At 42.5% G+C, this 18,550-nt stretch overlaps 2 protein-coding genes and 1 long non-coding RNA gene across 3 annotated transcripts; 1 reads left to right on the top strand and 2 right to left on the bottom strand.

Annotated features, from left to right (window-relative positions):
* Positions 1–11: 11 nt before the first annotated feature.
* LOC109889301 (U3 small nucleolar RNA-associated protein 4 homolog) lies at positions 12–8,761 on the bottom strand. The gene is made up of 17 exons (XM_020480642.2): positions 8,606–8,761; positions 8,045–8,213; positions 7,638–7,826; positions 7,446–7,530; positions 7,192–7,281; positions 6,862–7,073; positions 6,457–6,631; positions 6,260–6,351; positions 5,990–6,086; positions 5,754–5,818; positions 5,434–5,556; positions 4,855–5,011; positions 4,587–4,693; positions 4,376–4,471; positions 4,023–4,208; positions 3,676–3,786; positions 12–362 (listed from the first exon to the last, which is right to left on the bottom strand). The coding sequence occupies exons 2-17, from the start codon at positions 8,201–8,203 to the stop codon at positions 246–248; spliced, it is 2,061 nt and encodes a 686-aa protein (XP_020336231.1). The 5' UTR covers positions 8,204–8,213; positions 8,606–8,761; the 3' UTR covers positions 12–245.
* Positions 8,750–10,827, top strand: LOC109889302 (uncharacterized). The gene is made up of 4 exons (XR_002255259.2): positions 8,750–8,847; positions 9,238–9,293; positions 9,593–9,712; positions 9,806–10,827. It is a non-coding gene; the product is annotated as an uncharacterized LOC109889302 (long non-coding RNA).
* Positions 10,828–13,054: 2,227 nt separating this feature from the next.
* On the bottom strand, positions 13,055–18,310 carry LOC109888640 (hyaluronan synthase 3-like). Its single transcript, XM_020479799.2, has 4 exons — positions 17,816–18,310; positions 15,010–15,654; positions 14,137–14,238; positions 13,055–14,009 (listed from the first exon to the last, which is right to left on the bottom strand). The coding sequence occupies exons 2-4, from the start codon at positions 15,652–15,654 to the stop codon at positions 13,080–13,082; spliced, it is 1,677 nt and encodes a 558-aa protein (XP_020335388.1). The 5' UTR covers positions 17,816–18,310; the 3' UTR covers positions 13,055–13,079.
* Between the last annotated feature and the right edge of the window lie 240 nt (positions 18,311–18,550).

Below are 18,550 nucleotides of genomic sequence, written 5' to 3'. Positions count from 1 at the left end.
ACAAAAGTCTGTACATTACAGTAAATATTTTATTTATTACTGTATCAAATAGTCTTTACAAAGCATGGGTCAGGGGTGTAGAGACAGGCTGTGCTCCAATTCCCTTCCCTGCTCCTGAAATTTGCAACTGGTCACAGCAGTCGCAATCTTTTAAAATGCAATGAATGTGTTCCCACTTCGGGGAGAAGGATAGAGAATCGAAGGGCAGCCACAAACAAACAAAAAAACACACCTCTCCCTATTGTTTATGTGGCAAACTTTTTCTGTCTGACGGGAGCAGGTAGCTGGCATGTGATGGCCAGGAGGGGGCGCTCCACCATCACCAGAGACTGGTCATCCAGCAGACTCACAGACAGCAAGTCCTACACAGGAAACACATCAGAGGATAAAGAAACTGATTTTACCCATTATCACATTTATAGAATCTAAACATCTCATTATTGTATATTAGGGGTCTAACGGTTCACCAAACCCACGTTTCGGTACGTATTGCGGTTTTGGTGTCATGGTTCGGTTTTGGTACAGCAGGAAAATTAAATGCCATTCACATTGTTCTGCATTCACAATGTTCCTGGTATTGTCTGTTGTGACAGGACTGATGTGTTGTAAGTGTCCACTCTGAAGCTGCATTTGTAATAGAGGTCGACCGATTAATCGGAACGGCCGATTAATTAGGCCCGATTTCACGTTTTCATAACAATCGGTAATCAGCATTTTTGGACACCGATCGTGGTGGATTACATTGCACTCCACGAGGAGACTGCGTGGCAGGCTAACTACTTGTTATGCGAGTGCAGCAAGGAGCCAAGGTAAGGTGCTAGCTAGCATTAAACGTATCTCATAAAAAACATATCAATCTTAACATAATCACTAGTTAACTACACATGGTTGATGATATTACTAGTTAATCTAGCTTGTCCGGCGTTGCACATAATCGATGCGGTGCCTGTTAATTTATCATTGAATCACAGCCTACTTCGCCAAACAGGTGATATAACAAGCGCATTCGCGAAAAAAGCACTGTCGTTGCACCAATGTGTACCAAAACATAAACATCGATGCCTTTCTTAAAATCAATACACAGAAGTATTTTTTTTTTTTTACCTGCATATTTAGTTAAGAAATTCATGTTAGTAGGCAATATTAAACTAGGGAAATTGTGTCACTTCTCGTGTTCATTGCACGCAGAGTCAGTGTATATGCAACAGTTTGGGCCGCCTGACTCGTTGCGAACTAATTAGCCAGAATTGTGCGTAATTATGACATAACATCGAAGGTTGTGCAACGTAACAGCAATGTTCAGACTTAGGAATGCCACCTGTTAGATAAAATACGGAACGGTTCCGTATTTCACTGAAAGAATAAACGTTTTGTTTTCGAAATGATGGTTTCTGGGGGTTGACCATATTAATGACCTAAGGCTCATATTTCTGTGTGTTATTATATTAAGTCTATGATTTGATAGAGCAGTCTGACTGAGCGGTGGTAGGCAGCAGCAGGCTCGTAACAGCACTTTATTGCGTTTGTCAGCAGCTCTTCGCAATGCTTCAAGCATTGCGCTGTTTATGACTTCAAGCCTATCAACTCCCGAGATTAGGCTGGCAATACTAAAGTACCTATTAGAACAACCAAAAGTCTAAGTTATATGAAATACAAATGGTAGAGAGAGAAATAGTCCTATAATAACTACAACCTAAAACTTCTTACATGGGGAATATTGAAGACTCATGTTAAAAGGAACCACCAGCTTTCATATGTTCTGAGCAAGGAACTGAAACGGTAGCTTTTTACATAGCACATATTGCACTTTTACTTTCTCCAACACTTTGTTTTTGCATTATTTAAACCAAATTGAACATGTTTCATTATTTATTTGAGACTAAATAGATTTTATTGATGTATTATATTAAGTTAAAATAAAAGTGTTCATTGTTCATTCAGTATTGTTGTAATTGGCATTATTACAAATATATATATAAAAATTGTGCGATTAATCGGTATCGGCTTTTTTTGGTCCTCCAATAATCGGCATCGGCGTTGAAAAATCATAATCGGTAGACCCCTAATTTTCAACCAGGTGGGAATTTACTAGTTGTGAAGTCATAAACACCAGTTGGATGCATTCATGTGATTTGAACTCATTGAGAAACACAGATTGGCTAATGGCCAACCAGCTGCATCAACCATAAACTAAAAGTACAGCTTCATGCTTGTAAACAAATTAAAGAGTTCAAAAAACAAATAGCCTTTTATAAATAGTGTATTGTTGTTGCATTTAACAGCCGAAAATGCTGTTACGAGGCAATTTCCTTAGTAGGTGACATCAGAGGTCACCATGTGGGAGAAGTGGGTGCTCAGCATGATAAACGAGTTTCTCTACTTATAATTACCAGTTGGAGAGCCGTTCCAAGTGGATTTTTCCCAGTCGTATGTGGTAAATTCCCACTTGGTTACAAACACACTATGACACTGCCTCTTCTCAGTGCCAGATTTGCTCTTGTGACTCTCATAAAAGGAGGCGTGTCTGTAGCACGGTACATCTCCCACTCCAGAGTAATGTGATGGGCGGTCAATGATAAGCACAACACAGCATTGGCCAATTCCTTGAAAACGTTGGCTTTGGTTTGCTGAATTTGGTGCAAGGGGGAAGCTGGTAACGTGGCTTCAGCACTTTTACAAGGTGCTGAAACCCCTATTCTTAACCACAGAGAAGAGGCACATATCTGTGGCTATAAACCAAAGACTGTAAAAAATATATATAATTATAAACTGGGTGGTTCGAGCCCTGAATGCAATAATTGGCTGACAGCTGTGGTATATCAGACTGTATACCACGAGTATGACAAAACATGTATTTTTACTGCTCTAATTACGTTGGTAACCAGTTTATAATAGCAATAAGGCACCTCGGGGGTTTGAGGTATATGGCCAAAATACCACGGCTAAGGGCTGTATCCGTGGTATATTGGCCATATACCACACCCCTCGTGCCTTATTTCTTAAATATAGCCTACCTATCGATCTTGTAATTTCTTTGGACCGGTCAAAATCAACTGCTTGAATGCAGAGGGGAGACGATGTGTTGTTTCTTTGCTCTGGAAGACTGGGGCGATGTCAATGTAAATGTGTCAACATATTTGAGGTGTTGGCAGCGGCATAGGGTATTCTTGTTGAGCGTGGAGACATACTGTTAACATTTTATCCACAATCATCCTTGTAATCGACTAGGAAGTCTAAATGTTCCCAAACTGGAGAATCTTCCTCCTGGTTTACCACCCCCACCACGGTACAGACCTACATTAGTTCCCGGCTGCACCTCACAAAAGGACAGTTTGAAACATGCCAATTAAGATTATAATTTTGATTATGCATAGGCTCGTTGTTTCAACAGAATAGCCTGAAACAATTTTTCAGCTCAGATTTACTACGCTATTGTTGTAGACCCATGCCTCAAGTAAATCTAAGCTGAAAAATTGTTTCAGGCTATTCTGTTGAAACAATAGGCAGTGTTTTTATTTGTATGTATTCATTTGGGTTCAGAGACTGAACCAAGGTCCCCCATCGAACAGTTTGGTACGAATGTGTACCGTTACAATCCTACTGTATATAAGATATATCCAACAGAATCCTGATATTGTCCCAGTTTGGGTTCTACCTGGCCAAACAGACACTCACCTGGAAGGTTTTACATATTTTGAAAGCATGGAGATGACTGGGCCTCTCCTGCTCTGATAGGCTTCTGAGGGTCATCTGATTGTAGAACTGGGTCTTCTGGTCAGGGAGGGGCTGAAAGGGAAGAGGGTGACAGTGTTAACTCACAGGCCAGTAAAAGCAGGTGTATTCTAATGATAGTCAATATGACCCATAACAGGCCACTTAACCAACCCTGTTCCTTTAAATAGATGAAAAGGCTCAACCGAGAAGGACTGCTGAAGGCCACTATGACAAGGACATTGATGGATAAACACTTTAAAGAAAAACAAAAAAGAAGGATGTCTGTAGGAGAGATGCAGGTTTCTTACCAGACTTTGGTCGATGATGCAGAACATGTGCATGTCGTGCAAGAGGATCTGTTCAGGATTTTTAGGGTTGAAGGTCACGTGGGTGACAGGTGTGTCCCGGTCCAACCACAAGTTGTGAAGCCCCTGCTTCTGAAGCTTTCGGCTCCAGTCTGTGTACTGCTTCTCCACTATGGAGTACTCAAATATCTATAGACATGAACCAAAGAACAGTCAGCATATCTACACGTGTCAGAGTACTAAATCATAAAACTACAGCAGAAATCACAAGTTTCAACAAGATTACTCCTGTTAAAAGTATACTTGAGAGATACTAATATCTGCAGTGGCAGTATGAGAGATGGCATGGTGTTTACCTGTTGGTCAGCGTGCACCATGGTCAGGTTGTTGGTGGTGGGGTGGATCCCCATGGCACTGGGACAGGAACCATACACAGGTACTATACAGTGGAGCTGGAACACAAGAACAGGGTCATGGAAACAGGCTGTCATTGGAAACAGATTATGCTACGTTTAGTCTTACAGAACAGCTGTAGAGCTTGACTGGATCAGTGGAAAACCCAATCACCTTTAGTTTCTGTACATTGTAGACGTGGATCTCACAGTCACTATTTGCTGTCGCCAGCCACTTCCCATCCACACTGTTAGTCATTAAGTGAATGGGCTGTCTGGATCCTGGAGAAGGAAACAGCAAAGTGAGGCCATGTTACCAAAAACAGAGATTAGGTTATCCAGCACAAAGCTTTGGTTTTTAAGTGAACATCAACATTGCAGTGTCAGCAAGCAGTTTGCCAGTTGACAGGTCAGATAACCAATATTGCTGATGATCCACTGACCTGACTTAGGCTTGAGGGTGTGCACATACTTGCACTCAGATTGGCTAAGGGCAATAACGAGGACTGATGATTGGCTGGAAGCAGCAAACAGTTTGGAGGAGTCTGAAGAGAAACACAGCTGGTGTGCAGATCGCAGGATCTTTGGAAGCTTGGGTACCTGGGGAGAGACAGATTTGTTATACTTATCTTACTGAACAACGTACGAGGAGAACAAGACTGGGCTAAACCAGCAATGTTAGCATTTTAAACTGATATTTTAAAGCACTGACAAATGGTGCCATCTACTGGATGCTTAGTCTAAATATTAGAGTGAAATTATTGCCCAGTCAAAGCTGGACTATCTGAATGATTATAAATTTGACTGTCCCTTGGGAGAGTGAAAGCACACAATCTATTTTCAGATTCAACAAGCTCAAATGACATTCAACTAGAATAAACAGGATTTTATGAATTAGTCAATCAATGAAATGGGATTTGTGTAGCAGATCAGCAAAGCACTTTAGCAAACATGATAAAGTAGGTGAGGAGGCTGATTGTGTATCTAACATAATGGAGACCACAATCAAGACTCGTTTATACCTTGCTTATACTGATGTCGTTATTGTCCGTCTGCAGCCTGTAGAGACGTACACTGGACATGGTGGAGTAGGCTAGCCATCCTCCACAGGAGGACAGAGCACTGCAGCAGATATGATCCTCACCCTGAAGGCAAATATCACATAAAAACAAAACTACAGTTGGAGGGTTTCTTCAGCATTACATAAACTCAGACTATGCCACTCAAATTCAATGCATACTGTCATTAGATCAGTTAAAATGAAACTCCCAAAGGTGAGGTGATTTTGGATAGTTCTACAGACTGAGGTGATAAAACAGTTGTATGCAGGAGAAATGCCTACCTTTCTCTTGAGATGGAGGAGTTTCTCAGGTTTCCTCTTCAGAGGCAAGCTGTCTCCTGGCTTCCCTGAAAGTTAGAGAGATGTGTTGTCAAATACAGCACACAATAACTATACCTATAACAATAACAAGTGTGATAATCATTCCCCTTTGTTTGAAAAGTTGCTACAATAATGTGCATGATATTGACTGTATTTTCCCATCTCCCTCTTTCCATCCATGTGAGTGAGATTCTCACCATGTCCATCACTCTCTCCCAGTCTCCACAGCTCCAGCTGGCCAGGGAACTGGAAGAGCAGTAGCCCTGCCTTCTTTGCACAAAATACTAGATTCCGCTGAAAAGAACAGTACAAATAGGATGAAATCAAGATTTTTTTGTGCAATTCTATAACAATCTGTTCAACGTTAATATGAACATTCTGTTGAATTCACTATTCACAATCTATGCAATTAACATTATTTGCAACAGCTCTGATACCAGAGTAATTTCTACTAGTTCTGTACTCACATGGGGAAACTGGATCTTGCGAAGTGCCGAAGCATGTGACCTCTCATCAAACTTCTCCAAGAGGGGTCTCACTACAAGCTGGGTATCCATACCTGAGGAGAGAATGTATCCAGAATTAGTAATGCAGTCAATATAGAGCAGCATTTGTTGTACTACAGTAGCATTTCCCCTTTATCCATTTGAACATTAGCACTGACCTCCAGAGACGATGGCGGTCTCGATCTCAGCCAGGGCTCTGACATCATGCGTGTGGTTCTTGAAGGTCCTGGTTCTGACCCACTCCTTGTCCTGCTGCTGCTGCAGAGTAGGAGCAATAAACTGGAACTGGATCACAGTACCCTCTGACGTCCCCACCACCACGCTGCTCTCATCCTGTCAATCACACACAAACCAGTCTACAAGGAAGCTCCACTCTAGTCAAGCCTACGAATTCACATTAGTTGGGTCAAACAAATCATGTTCACCTGCAACATATGGATTCAGACAATCAAAGAGACATCTACATTCTCTAGCACCTCCTAATAAACAGAGGGCAAAAATCTGGAAGGAGGGATAAAATATTGGTAAAGTGCAATTGTCCATCACATTGAACACCCTCTCACCTTGGAGACAGACAGTGCCAGCACATCCCACTTGGTCACCAGGTGTGTTTTGACGAGCGTACCGGTGTGTCCGTCCCAGACTTGGACCTTCCCAGCAGAGTCACCGCTGATGATAGTATAGTCTGACAGGAAGACTACACTCCAGACTACAGTCTCCCGACTCTTAGAGCCTCCAAAGCCCCGGTCCACCAGGAGCCTCTGTACAGCACGACCTGAAACAACAAACACTGGAGGTCAGGATCAAACAAGTCCAAAATTAGAAACCTATCAAAAATGCACTGTGGTTAGCATTTGCCTGACAATATTTTCACATGGCTGTTTTTAACTCACCTGTCGGGACATCAAAGACACGGATCATGTCCATCATGCCAGCAGCAATCTGTGTGCCAGAGGGGTGCCAGGAGAGGGATATGATGCGACCTGAAAGACAGGATTACACAGTTTAAGCTGCACTAGAATAGGTCAGTTGTCAACACAGCTACAACCCCATTGACAGCAAGGATGACAAAACATATCAAGAAAGGTTGTAATGTAAGGAAGGAACAAATGTTTAGACAAGTGAATCAATACTCTGTTCCACTCACCTTTCTGTCTGTCCAGATTGCGCTCAAACTGAATGCTCTCTTCTAGTACCTCAAACAACTTCACTGTCCCATCTTCACATCCAATCTAACATGATTAGAAAAAAAAACATTATTCAATTCCATCTAAAGTCAGCATGAAAAACACAAATTCCAATATGTTTGAAAGGACACTATTACAGAGATGTGACTGACTGCTAAGTGTGCCCCCTGAGAATTGCTGGTGATGGTCCAAATGGGGCCCCCGTATGCCTCCAGGGAGTACTTGGGTCTCAGGTTTTCCAGATCATATTCTGTGATCTCTCCATTTAGGCCAGCACTGAACAGGCGTCCTCCAACCCAACACAGGGCCTCGATTGACCGGGAATCCTTCCCTGGAATAACCTGCAGATTCCAAAACAAGTGTTAATTAATGGCAAGTGTGACAACCAACCGTGGGTGTATTTCTGTCGACAGTGTTATTAATCAACAATAAGCATCAACAATGTCCTAAGGAGGTAGGTGTAAAGCCTTTTAAGTGTGCTATAATGTAGACTAAGGATCAAGCATCATGTTTATTTTCATTCTGAATAGGCCATACATGTATAAAATGAGTTACTAACCTTTTCCTGGAAATAGCGGTCTGCGAAGTTGAAAATCTCCACACTCCCATCCATTCGTCCCAGGGCCAATCTCTCTGTGTGGGCATTGAATGCCATAGCTCTGATGGCAGTTGGCATGTAGTCGAAAAATCGAACCCGGTGCACTTTAAACTCCCCCATGGTCGCTAATCTAAGAAAACAGTTAGATGCTAAAATTAAGAGGATTAAGAGTTTTGCATGGAAGTCATTATTGTTATGTAGTTAGCTAGCCTCGTGCCGTTTGTTAACTACCGACTAAACTGTCATAATGTGATGCAAGTCATAACTTGAAACATGTAAGCAACAAAATGGCTATCTTAGCAACTAAAAAAAATAGCACGCTAATTAGTTCTCGTTAGTTAGCTAACTAACTAGCTACGTTACTTGGATAGCTAACGTTACGTTAGCTAGCACAAAATTTGGCTGGTAAACTAGCTGCTCGTTTGACACTGAAAGAACACCGCTTGCCTATGCGCAAATCATTATATTGTTGACATGTAACAATTTACAATGCACATACAAACAGTTAAAGAAAACGCTTACTTTTATCGTCCCTTTCTTTAGTATTTTCTTTACTTTTACCAAACATTAATTCCTATGTTCACACGTCGAATTACAGCAGACACCACGTTGGACACCTTTGAACTGGAAACGAAAACCACTACATGCAAGTGACGCGAATGTGCGACGGATGAAGGTGGTACATCTTCGTGGCGGGAAAAACATGAAAACAAACAGGATTTTTTATTTTATTTTATTTTATTAACAACAAATCAATACAGAAGGTACATGAGGGAACACAAGTATATATACATTATATACAATGGACAATCGACCTAGGGGCTACAATATCACATTACAATTACACAAGGACCTTAAGGGACATAACTTACATACACTTATAACAGCTTATAACAGCTTTTTTGTTAGTAGAGTATTTAAAATACAGTTCAATTTCTTTTTGTAGGGTAAGAAAATGTGTTTTTTGTTTGTAAATTGACATTTGTGTATATGAAATTTGGCCAAAAGAATAATGAAATGAATTACATAAAAATGTTTCATCTTAAAACAAACAGGACTTGTCAGTGACAGAATTAGCGTTAATGCGTCATTATATTTACCTAACAATATTTCATTGTTGCCTGTGTTGCATCTCTCTTCTCCTCCCCTGTCAGTGTTTCAGTTACCTTTCTGCAAGCAGCACAATGGTTCAAATAGTTAAAACTTCAAGGTAAGACTTCTCAATCATCTGAATTCTTATACATGGTCAATTCAGATAAGTTTTTTCTGTCTCGTCGCAGAGTATGAAAACATTCAGGATAGTATAACTTCCCTAGCTAGCTAACTATTTCATTTCGTCAGATGGTTATAAACAGAGTTCGATATGTTGAGAGACTGACAGCATTGACACTCGCAATCAGTCAGCTGTAGTGTATGAAAGATGAATTTCATCATGTTTAGTGAAAATGTTTGATGTCTATGTATTTGGTGAGAACATCTGTTTCTACTCCCCTATCCATCCCTGTCCAGTGTGGAAGGACCTGGTCCTACTGAGTGGCTGCTGGTTGAACTCCAGGGGGAGATGATGTCCAGGTAGAACTCTGGATTGGCTGGGAACCTGATGGGAGATCTGCTCTACAACATGGCACTGTAATGCAGTGCTAGTACACTCTTCTGTTACCTCTTTCCACTCAGAGATGTTGTGTCTTGTCTTTACTGTGCTCACCTGTGTCCCCTCCCCAGGGTGTACCTGTGCTCATTGTAGGACACCACATCCTCTATGGGAAGGTGGTCAAACTGGAGAAGCCCTTCGCTGTCCTGATGAAACACTCTGGCCTCCCACAGGGGGAGAAGGTTCCCATGGAAATCAACCAGCAGAACCCCACCACCTACTCTTATTTCCGCCCTCATCAAGAAGAAGCTCATCTTCAATACTCGCCCAAAGCCCATCATCACTAATGTGCCCAAGAAAGTGTAGTGAAGTGCTTGGTCATATGCATTATAGGGCTCACTGTCGCAAAACACTTTTAACTGGAAAAAAATGGACAAGTTCAGATAGTCCCTGTTGTAGTCTGTTTTGTGCCTGTTGCAGTCTGTTTTCTTCCGTTTTGTGCCTGTTGCAGTCTGTTTTCTTCTGTTTTGTGCCTGTTGCAGTCTGTTTTCTTCTGTTTTGTGCCTGTTGCAGTCTGTTTTCTTCTGTTTTGTGCCTGTTGCAGTCTGTTTTCTTCTGTTTTGTGCCTGTTGCAGTCTGTTTTCTTCCGTTTTGTGCCTAACGACCTTGACCCTGGTCACCTCTATGGGAGCAAAGGACATGCCGCACTCTTAATGACGCCAGACCCACAAGTATGGAGCACCCATTGCAAGACTGTACTTGGGACACACTCCTCTGGCTTGAGTGCTGGAATTTGCTGGAATTTGCTTAATGCTGTGGTGTATTATTAAAATATCTTTATTATTGCACTTATCAGATGACAGGATTTAGTAATGTCTTGACATGACATTTGTACAGTGATTACTTTCAGATGGGGAAGAAATCACCACAACAGTCGAATGAGAATATTTTTTTATTCAGATAAAAAATAATTTTTTTTTCAACTGTTGTACAAGTCGGAAAAATAACTGTTTTGATTTGAAATACAAAACCTTTTTCCAACAACATGTCTTGCCTTCTATATTTAAACATAATGAAATACATAGGTGGTTACAATACTTTATTTTCAGCTATTACATACCAATAAAATGTGTATTTTATGTTTCAATAGCCATATGCTGGTGCATGATTCTGATTTTTTTTGTACCCTACTACTGTATTAGAAATGCTATCTTGGTTTACTACTTTTACATGACAGTTATAACTGCCTGTTCTAAATCTACATGAAGCATCATCCCTAAATCATAATAGGGATAATGGTGATATGAGGGATTTCTCGTCCATGAAACTACAAAAAGACAAGTGTGGCAACGTTGAACACTAGAGACCAAACTACACTGAATAACAGATCATTGTGCTAACTACATCACATTGTAAAAATAATATAAAACACTTGTTTCAGGAAATGTACAAATCCCATAGTTCCTTTTAAATATAGGTCTATTCTTAAACCCATAATTCTTGTACATCTTCAAAATATCTTTGAATATATACAATACACAAAATATATTACTTTGCAATATATTGTGAAACATTGCCTTTATGTAACATTGAATGTTGTATGAGCTGAGATACCATGGTTTGTTCGATAGGCTCAACAGTTGTTCTGCGGCATTGAGACACCTTAGAAAAGTCTGGCATAGATTTTCAGTCACAGACGTATTGAATAGTTACATAACTATATTCAAAACAATTATAAGACTGGGTTTTTTCATGTCAGATATGCTTACATCATATGGCTGGACATCTACAGTCACTCAGCATTATGAGACCGATTGATTTGTTGTCAAACAGTGGCAGGCTGTATCAAGGAAATCAAAAATTACTGACAATATTGTAGACTGAAAGCAGATGTTCAGCCTGATAGATAGGCTATAACAAAGATTGTATTTGACATCTCCACACCACACAAACAAATGTCAGACAACACTGTCACAGTTGTCTCCATGGTGTCCTTGCCTCTCATTTCTTCACATTATCCAAATATGTCAAAATCAGAAGAATCAAAATCACCTTTATTCGCCAAATAAATGTACACATACTCATAATTTTACTTGCTGATATGGTGCTGCTAGTTTACACACATCATACATGTGCATAGTCTTATTACACAGTCACCTGACATGCACCCTCAGGAGTTGAAAAGGGAAAGGTAGGCCACATCTACATGTTAAGACAGATGAATAATGATGAGCCCCAACAACAGCAAACTCTAAGTCATTGCCAAGACAACACTGAAAACATATTCCTGGTGGCCCACAAAGTTTGTACTTGAACATCTATATCACCTCTGGAAATGTACTGTACCATCAAATTGACCTACTGCACCATTGGTAGATAGAGGCTGAGCAAGTCTGTAAACAAACATTGTTTTATGTGTCTTGTTTGCACGTTCAAGTTTCAAGTTATGCAATCCTCGTTTAATAAAATAATATGAACACAACTTAAATAGCACACAAGTGGAAACTTCTACGACATTATCTCCATTCTCCAACAACAAAAAACACATGTCAACTTAGACATGGTAGCACCTACACTAATACCACCTGACCTTGATAAAATGGGATCATGTTTTTATTTTCTCATGGATTTACAACTAATAACAGCAATGGAGTTAGTACTTGTGTTGTATTAATGGTACGACATGTCAAAAAACAAGTGCTCTTTGGTCATAGTCTACATGATGGAATTAATGTGGGATTATCCTCACTTGGAAAAGTACATCCTATAATGAACACTGCAGTATAATGTGAATACAATTTGGTACCCATAGAACAAAATGGCCACTGAAACTCACTGACTCATTCAATTGAGTGTCAATACTCTTGCAAGCCATTAGCTTACGAGCTAAAAGTTTACCCTGGGCCTGTTCATCAGCACCAAATGTATTTGTAGGTTATGTTTGTATAAATGTTAGATTGTCTATCAATTTTTGTATTACAAAAATACAACTGTAGATCATTGTGTCTCCTGATTGAGGCAGAGAAGGCCCTCAGCTCAGTGCATCAAGTAACATATCAACATTGCTTCATACTGACACACACCGTGTCATAACTCTTATGATCTCTGGTATATCCTGACCACACCTTGTCCCACCATGGCCAAACGGGCTGTGTGATAATGTGCTTTATATCCATGGTAAGCACCACGGCCACTGGTAGAGGACTCTGTACTGTAGAAAAGGTTTGTAACCTACTTAACCAAGTCTCCCAGGTTAATGTGAGAACTGTCCGTCCATTGTCATTCTACAACACATTCATGCCCCATAGGTCCCAGAGGTTTAGCACCATGGAGACAGAGTGGTGGGGCCACAGACTGGCTCAGTTGTTCTAGCAGCACACAAGGGACTGAACAAGGATCCATGTCTTATGCCTCTGCGTACGGCAGGTGATACTGCTCCTCCCTCTTGTTGCAGCGCTTGGCCACTATAGCCAGGTAGAGAACCAGCAGAATGAGCCAGTAGCAGGCGTACAGGATGACCCCAGCGATGAGAAGCGCTTTCTCGGTTTCACTGAAGGGCTCCTGGGTCTCACAGTAAATGGTGTAGGCAACCCCACCCAGCAGCACAGCCCCCCACACTGTGACGGGCACCGCCCCTATGAAGTTCACCACAATCTTCCTCCGCCCTGACGTGCCCCAGCCAGCCTTATTGATAGTGAGCAGGGCAAAGATCTTGGCTGGTAGCAGGCTGGACATGTAGAGGAGGGAGTAGAGAGACATGAAGATCATGACCAGACTGCCCCTTAGGAAGCAGGCGTAGGTGGCCTTCACCATGCCAACCAGTTGCACTGTCAACAGGAAGAGAAGGATGTTCCACAGGCGCCCGCGGTAGAACAGGTGGATCACTGTGGCAACAAGGAAGAAGGGGAAGAAACCCGTCACCACAGACTCGTATGTCATCCAAAGGCTGTGCTTGTGGAACCAGAGGGCGTTGTACAGCCACTCTCTGAAGTAGGACTTGCTCCAGCGGGTCTGCTGGTTGAGCCAGCGGAGGTAGCGCGTTGGCGTTTCAGTCTGGCACTTGGAGCGGGCCGTGAACTTGGTCTTGTAACCGAAGCTCAGCACGCGGTTGGTGAGGTGGCGGTCGTCACCAAAGCTGCACTTGCTGCCCAGGAAGGTCTGGTGATACCAGGGCTCTAGGAACTGCTGCAGCAGGGAGTTGCGGTACATGCCCAGGGGACCACTGATACACTGCACACAGCCAAAGTAGGACTGGCAGGCCCGCTCCACGTTGAAGGCCATCCAGTAACGAACACTGCTCAGGAAGGAGATCCACGAGTCATACTTATTCAGGATCTGAAGGGAAACAGAGACAAGTGAGGAGAAACTGCTACTGGTGATTCAGTAGAACTAGTAAATACATTTAGAAAGGATGACAATAACAACAACGTGAAGGGTCTTCTTAGAGAAAGAAGTCTCTCACCTGAACATCTCCACCTACTCCGCCCACCTTTGCATCCTCTTCTAGAATCTTCAGCATCTCTATGGTGCACGCTGGATCCAGAACTGTGTCTGAATCACACACCTGCAAAGCCACACATCCACAGGTGTATTATTTCCATCCTTATAATATAACTGACATGGAGCCAAGTTGGTGGTAATGGGATTGGCTTTTACAGTGGATTCATCTAATTTGCTTATCCCATCACACAATCAGCTATTGATCTTACTACGATTGCTGTAGGGATAATATGTGTGCAATACACACTGATGTGGTCTACATTAATAAATGAGTGGTTAAGTGTTGATTGCAAAAGACCCAAGAATGGAGGCTTAGGGACACAGCAGGTGATTCAGGTCCTCTGTGTTTCATCAGGTGCCACTCAAGTTAGCTGAAAGAAATTAGAGACTTCTGACAGCACACAGGTGTTCAAGAAGTATACAGAAGAGATCCAGCTGAACAACTGAACTTTGACCCTGGCAATGCAGTAATATACTGTATTATTGCTCTATGTATACAGTCTGCAAGCCCAGGAGAAATGCAGACATTTCAATCAGTTGCTATAATATGTAACACTTGAGAGTGTATAAAAGAGTACTCACTTGGGGGGGGGGGAATGCTGCTCGTGACTGGCCTTTGAGTAATGGGATTACCTCTGTGTGCGTATGTGTGTGTGTGCGCGCGCGCGTTTGTGTCTTTGCAACTTTGAGATATTGCTCTGTAATGGAAGAGCATCGATACAAGGCCTTGTGCCAAAGTCTGTGGAGACTCAGTCACAAGGAGATGAGGCTATTTATATCAAGCAGAACAGAGGACCCGTTGAGAGATGCAAAATTTAAACACAAAGAGACTTACCTGCATATAGTCCACAGAGTCTCCCAGGGCTTTGAAGGCTGTGTACATCACCTCTCTCTTCCCTCCCCACTCCTGCATGATACAGGAGTAGCGACAGCCTCTCACTAGCCTGGCCACACGTGCAGCCTCCTGCGCATGCAGGGACGCTGCTCCAGTCCCCCCTCTGCCCACCCCTCCACCCCCGTCACTGTGGTAGTTCCCCTTCCACACCACGCTGCCAGCCTGGTCCACTCCACCCATCACCTCCTGGAAGATGTCCATCATGTAGTGGTCCTCCGGTCTGTTCCCGTCCACCACCAGCACCACCTTCAGGCTGGGGAAGGAGATGCGGCGCACGCTGCAGAGGCACTTCCTCAGGTAGTCTGGGTCCTCCTGGTAGGCTGCGATGCACAGGGCCACAGAGCGCCGCAGGTGCTGGGGCCGGGCGGGGCTGCGCATGTGTCTGTGCTCCAGGAAGGCAAACAGGCTCTGGAGGAAAAGATGCAGGGACAGGATGGCTCCGTACAGGCCGAAGGACAGGTGGTGCTGCTCTGTGTGGATAAACTGATAGCCAGTCACATAGGCCAGCAGGATCCCAAACAGGACCACCGTGGCGAAGAGGGTGGTGGTTACGATATGCAGCACAGTCCTACAGCGAGAGGGCATCTGGGGGGGGAAGGAGAGGGGAAGGAGTCAGAATGGGGACAGACAGAAATGTTGGAGGACAGACAGAGCTCAGGCTGGGTTTGGATGGAGGCAGACAAGAAACCACATGTGTTTAAGAAAATCCAAAGCAGGTAATACACTTTGAGATGCCTTATATGAATTCACCAAATACCATTTTTAGCCAGGCCTTGAATGTATAAATACATGTGGTTGGGTTTGTTTAGTGGTGAATCTATTTTATATTGCCCACATCAGTAGTTGTCTATACAGTGATAGAGAACACCCAGGGATAGCTCACACAGGCTTGCCCTGATAAGCTCCTAGGAACTACAGGCAGATGATCAAGGTTTACATATTAGACGTGTTTATTTGCTCCCTTATTTCAGTAAATCTAATTGTAATTTCCTGTCTTTTCTGTCACACCCTTAACGACCAGTACTCTTCTGAAACATACACTAACTAGGCTATCCACTCTTCATAACACTAAAATAATGGGATTTTTGGCTACGTCAAAAAGTGAAGATTAAGATTCAAGCAATACCCACATTTTTCCAAATGAAAGAATGTGAAAGGCCTCACCTAAAAATTGCAGAATAAACACGGAGAAACAGCATAGCCATTTACAACCTTTAAACAATCTCTGGAAATGATGCCTAGTTCATCAGTTGGCCTTCATTTTCCTGACAGACAGAAACAACTGGCTAGAGTAACTTCTGTCTGGCATCTCCAGCAGTCTTCAGACTCAGTCAGACTCTCTCTCTCCTCCCAGGTTAATGACGTTAATTAAAGGCGAGGCAGGGCTTGGCAGACACTCAGGAGTGGCCAGACTGGAGAACAATTCCCCCCCTTTCATTGATTAAATTACCTCCCTGTGCACCCCTCCCGGTTCGGCTGGAGAAAGACGGCCCTCATTCACAGCCCTCATATCATAACATACACTTCTTTGGAAAACACTGGCAGAAATGTAAATAACTACTCACCAAGTGGATTTACATCCTGGCACTGTCACACATACAGTACATTCTCTCATCATGTTTCTATGAGACCCGCTTTCAATGTAATAATACACGAAAGGAACTTGTAACACACACACACAGTCAACCCTGGTGTATATATTATTTATTCTACTGCGTGACCAAGTCACTACCCACTTTATATTTGTAAATACAGTGTAAATAAAGTCCATCATTACTATGCATACTACCTCTCCTAATACTTGTTATTTTTGACTCTTTTATGGTTATTTATATTGATTAATGTACTGTATTGAGGGAGCTAGCACATAAGCATTTCACTGCACCTTTTATACCTACTGTAAACTGTGTATGTGACGAATTACATGTAGATTTTATTTTATTTAAGCAACTTGTAATTAGGGTAAATATGGTACTCCACCAGAATAAGTAGTACACTACCCAAACTCAATTTCCAGGATATCACATTATTCCAAATGTATTCCACCATGCATGGTATTGTATCTAGAATTGTTTTTGGAAAGTGAGTGCAGATTAATTCAGTGTCAACTGACAACACATAACTATTCCCCTCTGAAGGCCAGTCTACGATCCATGGACCATGGGGGGCAATATGAGGGGCGAGGCAGCCAGCATGCTCTAAATGCCCCCTGGGCATAGAGAAGATGACAGGCAAGCAGACAGACAGGGACAGGGTCTGTTTGACCCTAATTAGAGAGCCACATTCATTGGGGGGCTGTTAGCAGCCAGGATTAGAAAATAATAGAGAGGGGGCTCCATGTCAAACTCTATGGACTAAATATCATGTTTCAGGTAGAAACTAGGACTTCCAAGTTGAACTGCACAGCCAATGAATAAACAATAAATAAATAAAACGAAGAGTAACATTAGTTGTTGCTGTTTTTAAGGCATCATGAAGATGAACAGTGTCACTGATCACTGATGCAAAAACCCATAGAATTCCAGCCTCTGAAATGTCACATCGCCAAAACAATCACAAAATCAATTCTATAACCACCATACCTTTCTGCACTAAACCCTCTAATTAACATCTCCCCAAAAAGAAAGAGAGAGAGAGAGACCATTCCACTACTATACAATGCACTAACCAACACCACTTAAGGCTATATTTGAACAATACTGTAGTCAGTCTCCATGTTAGTGAATGGTCAAAGCCCAGTACTCACTGTGGTGGTAGAGGTGATAGCTGGCTCACACCTGGAGGATTAGGGTATCATCTCATGATCAAGGCTTTGTCCCTGCTACTTAAACATACATATCCTGGTGTAGTACATGTATCTCCTCTGGCTTGGATGTCCCATTCACATTAAGAATCTGCTTTGCAATTCAGCGGCTCTCGGTCGAGCTGCAGGTCAGCATTCACAGAGGAAAGGCTGGCAGGTATTTTCAGGCGAGATCCAAGCTCAGGCACAGGTAGCTATTCCCAGGTGGGTCCCAGGCAGGTATTCTCAGGTGTAATGCCTCCCTCCAGCAGACTGAATGGACTGTATTCTCAGGTGTAATGGCAGGCTGGTGCAGACTGAATGAGCATTTTGGCTGTGGGACAGGCACTTTTACAGTGACTACAGAAGAAGGGAAGGAGGGAGGAAGGGAGGGGTGAGAAACCAAAGAGGAAAGGAGGGGGAGTGGATGACCGTGTGAAGGGAGAGAGCGATGGGGCAAGTGTGTGGAGTCTCCTGCTGGATGGGTTTAAACTTGATAATTTATCAATCTAACTGTAACTTCCACAGTCTTTCTTTAAAGAGTCATAGTTTTCAACCAAGCCTGTGAATCAAAGCTCTGGAGCCAGGGCACAGTGTCTGCAAATTACAATGATAAACTCAGTGGGCCAGAGATCTTTCTGCTTCCCATGCAAAAAAGAATCAGCTGCTTACAGTATGTCTATATAAACATTGTCACCA

Source organism: Oncorhynchus kisutch, linkage group LG4 (assembly GCF_002021735.2).
Source record: "Oncorhynchus kisutch isolate 150728-3 linkage group LG4, Okis_V2, whole genome shotgun sequence".
In the NCBI taxonomy this organism is placed as follows: Eukaryota; Metazoa; Chordata; class Actinopteri; order Salmoniformes; family Salmonidae; genus Oncorhynchus; species Oncorhynchus kisutch.
This window is presented reverse-complemented; position numbering and strand designations above follow the sequence as displayed.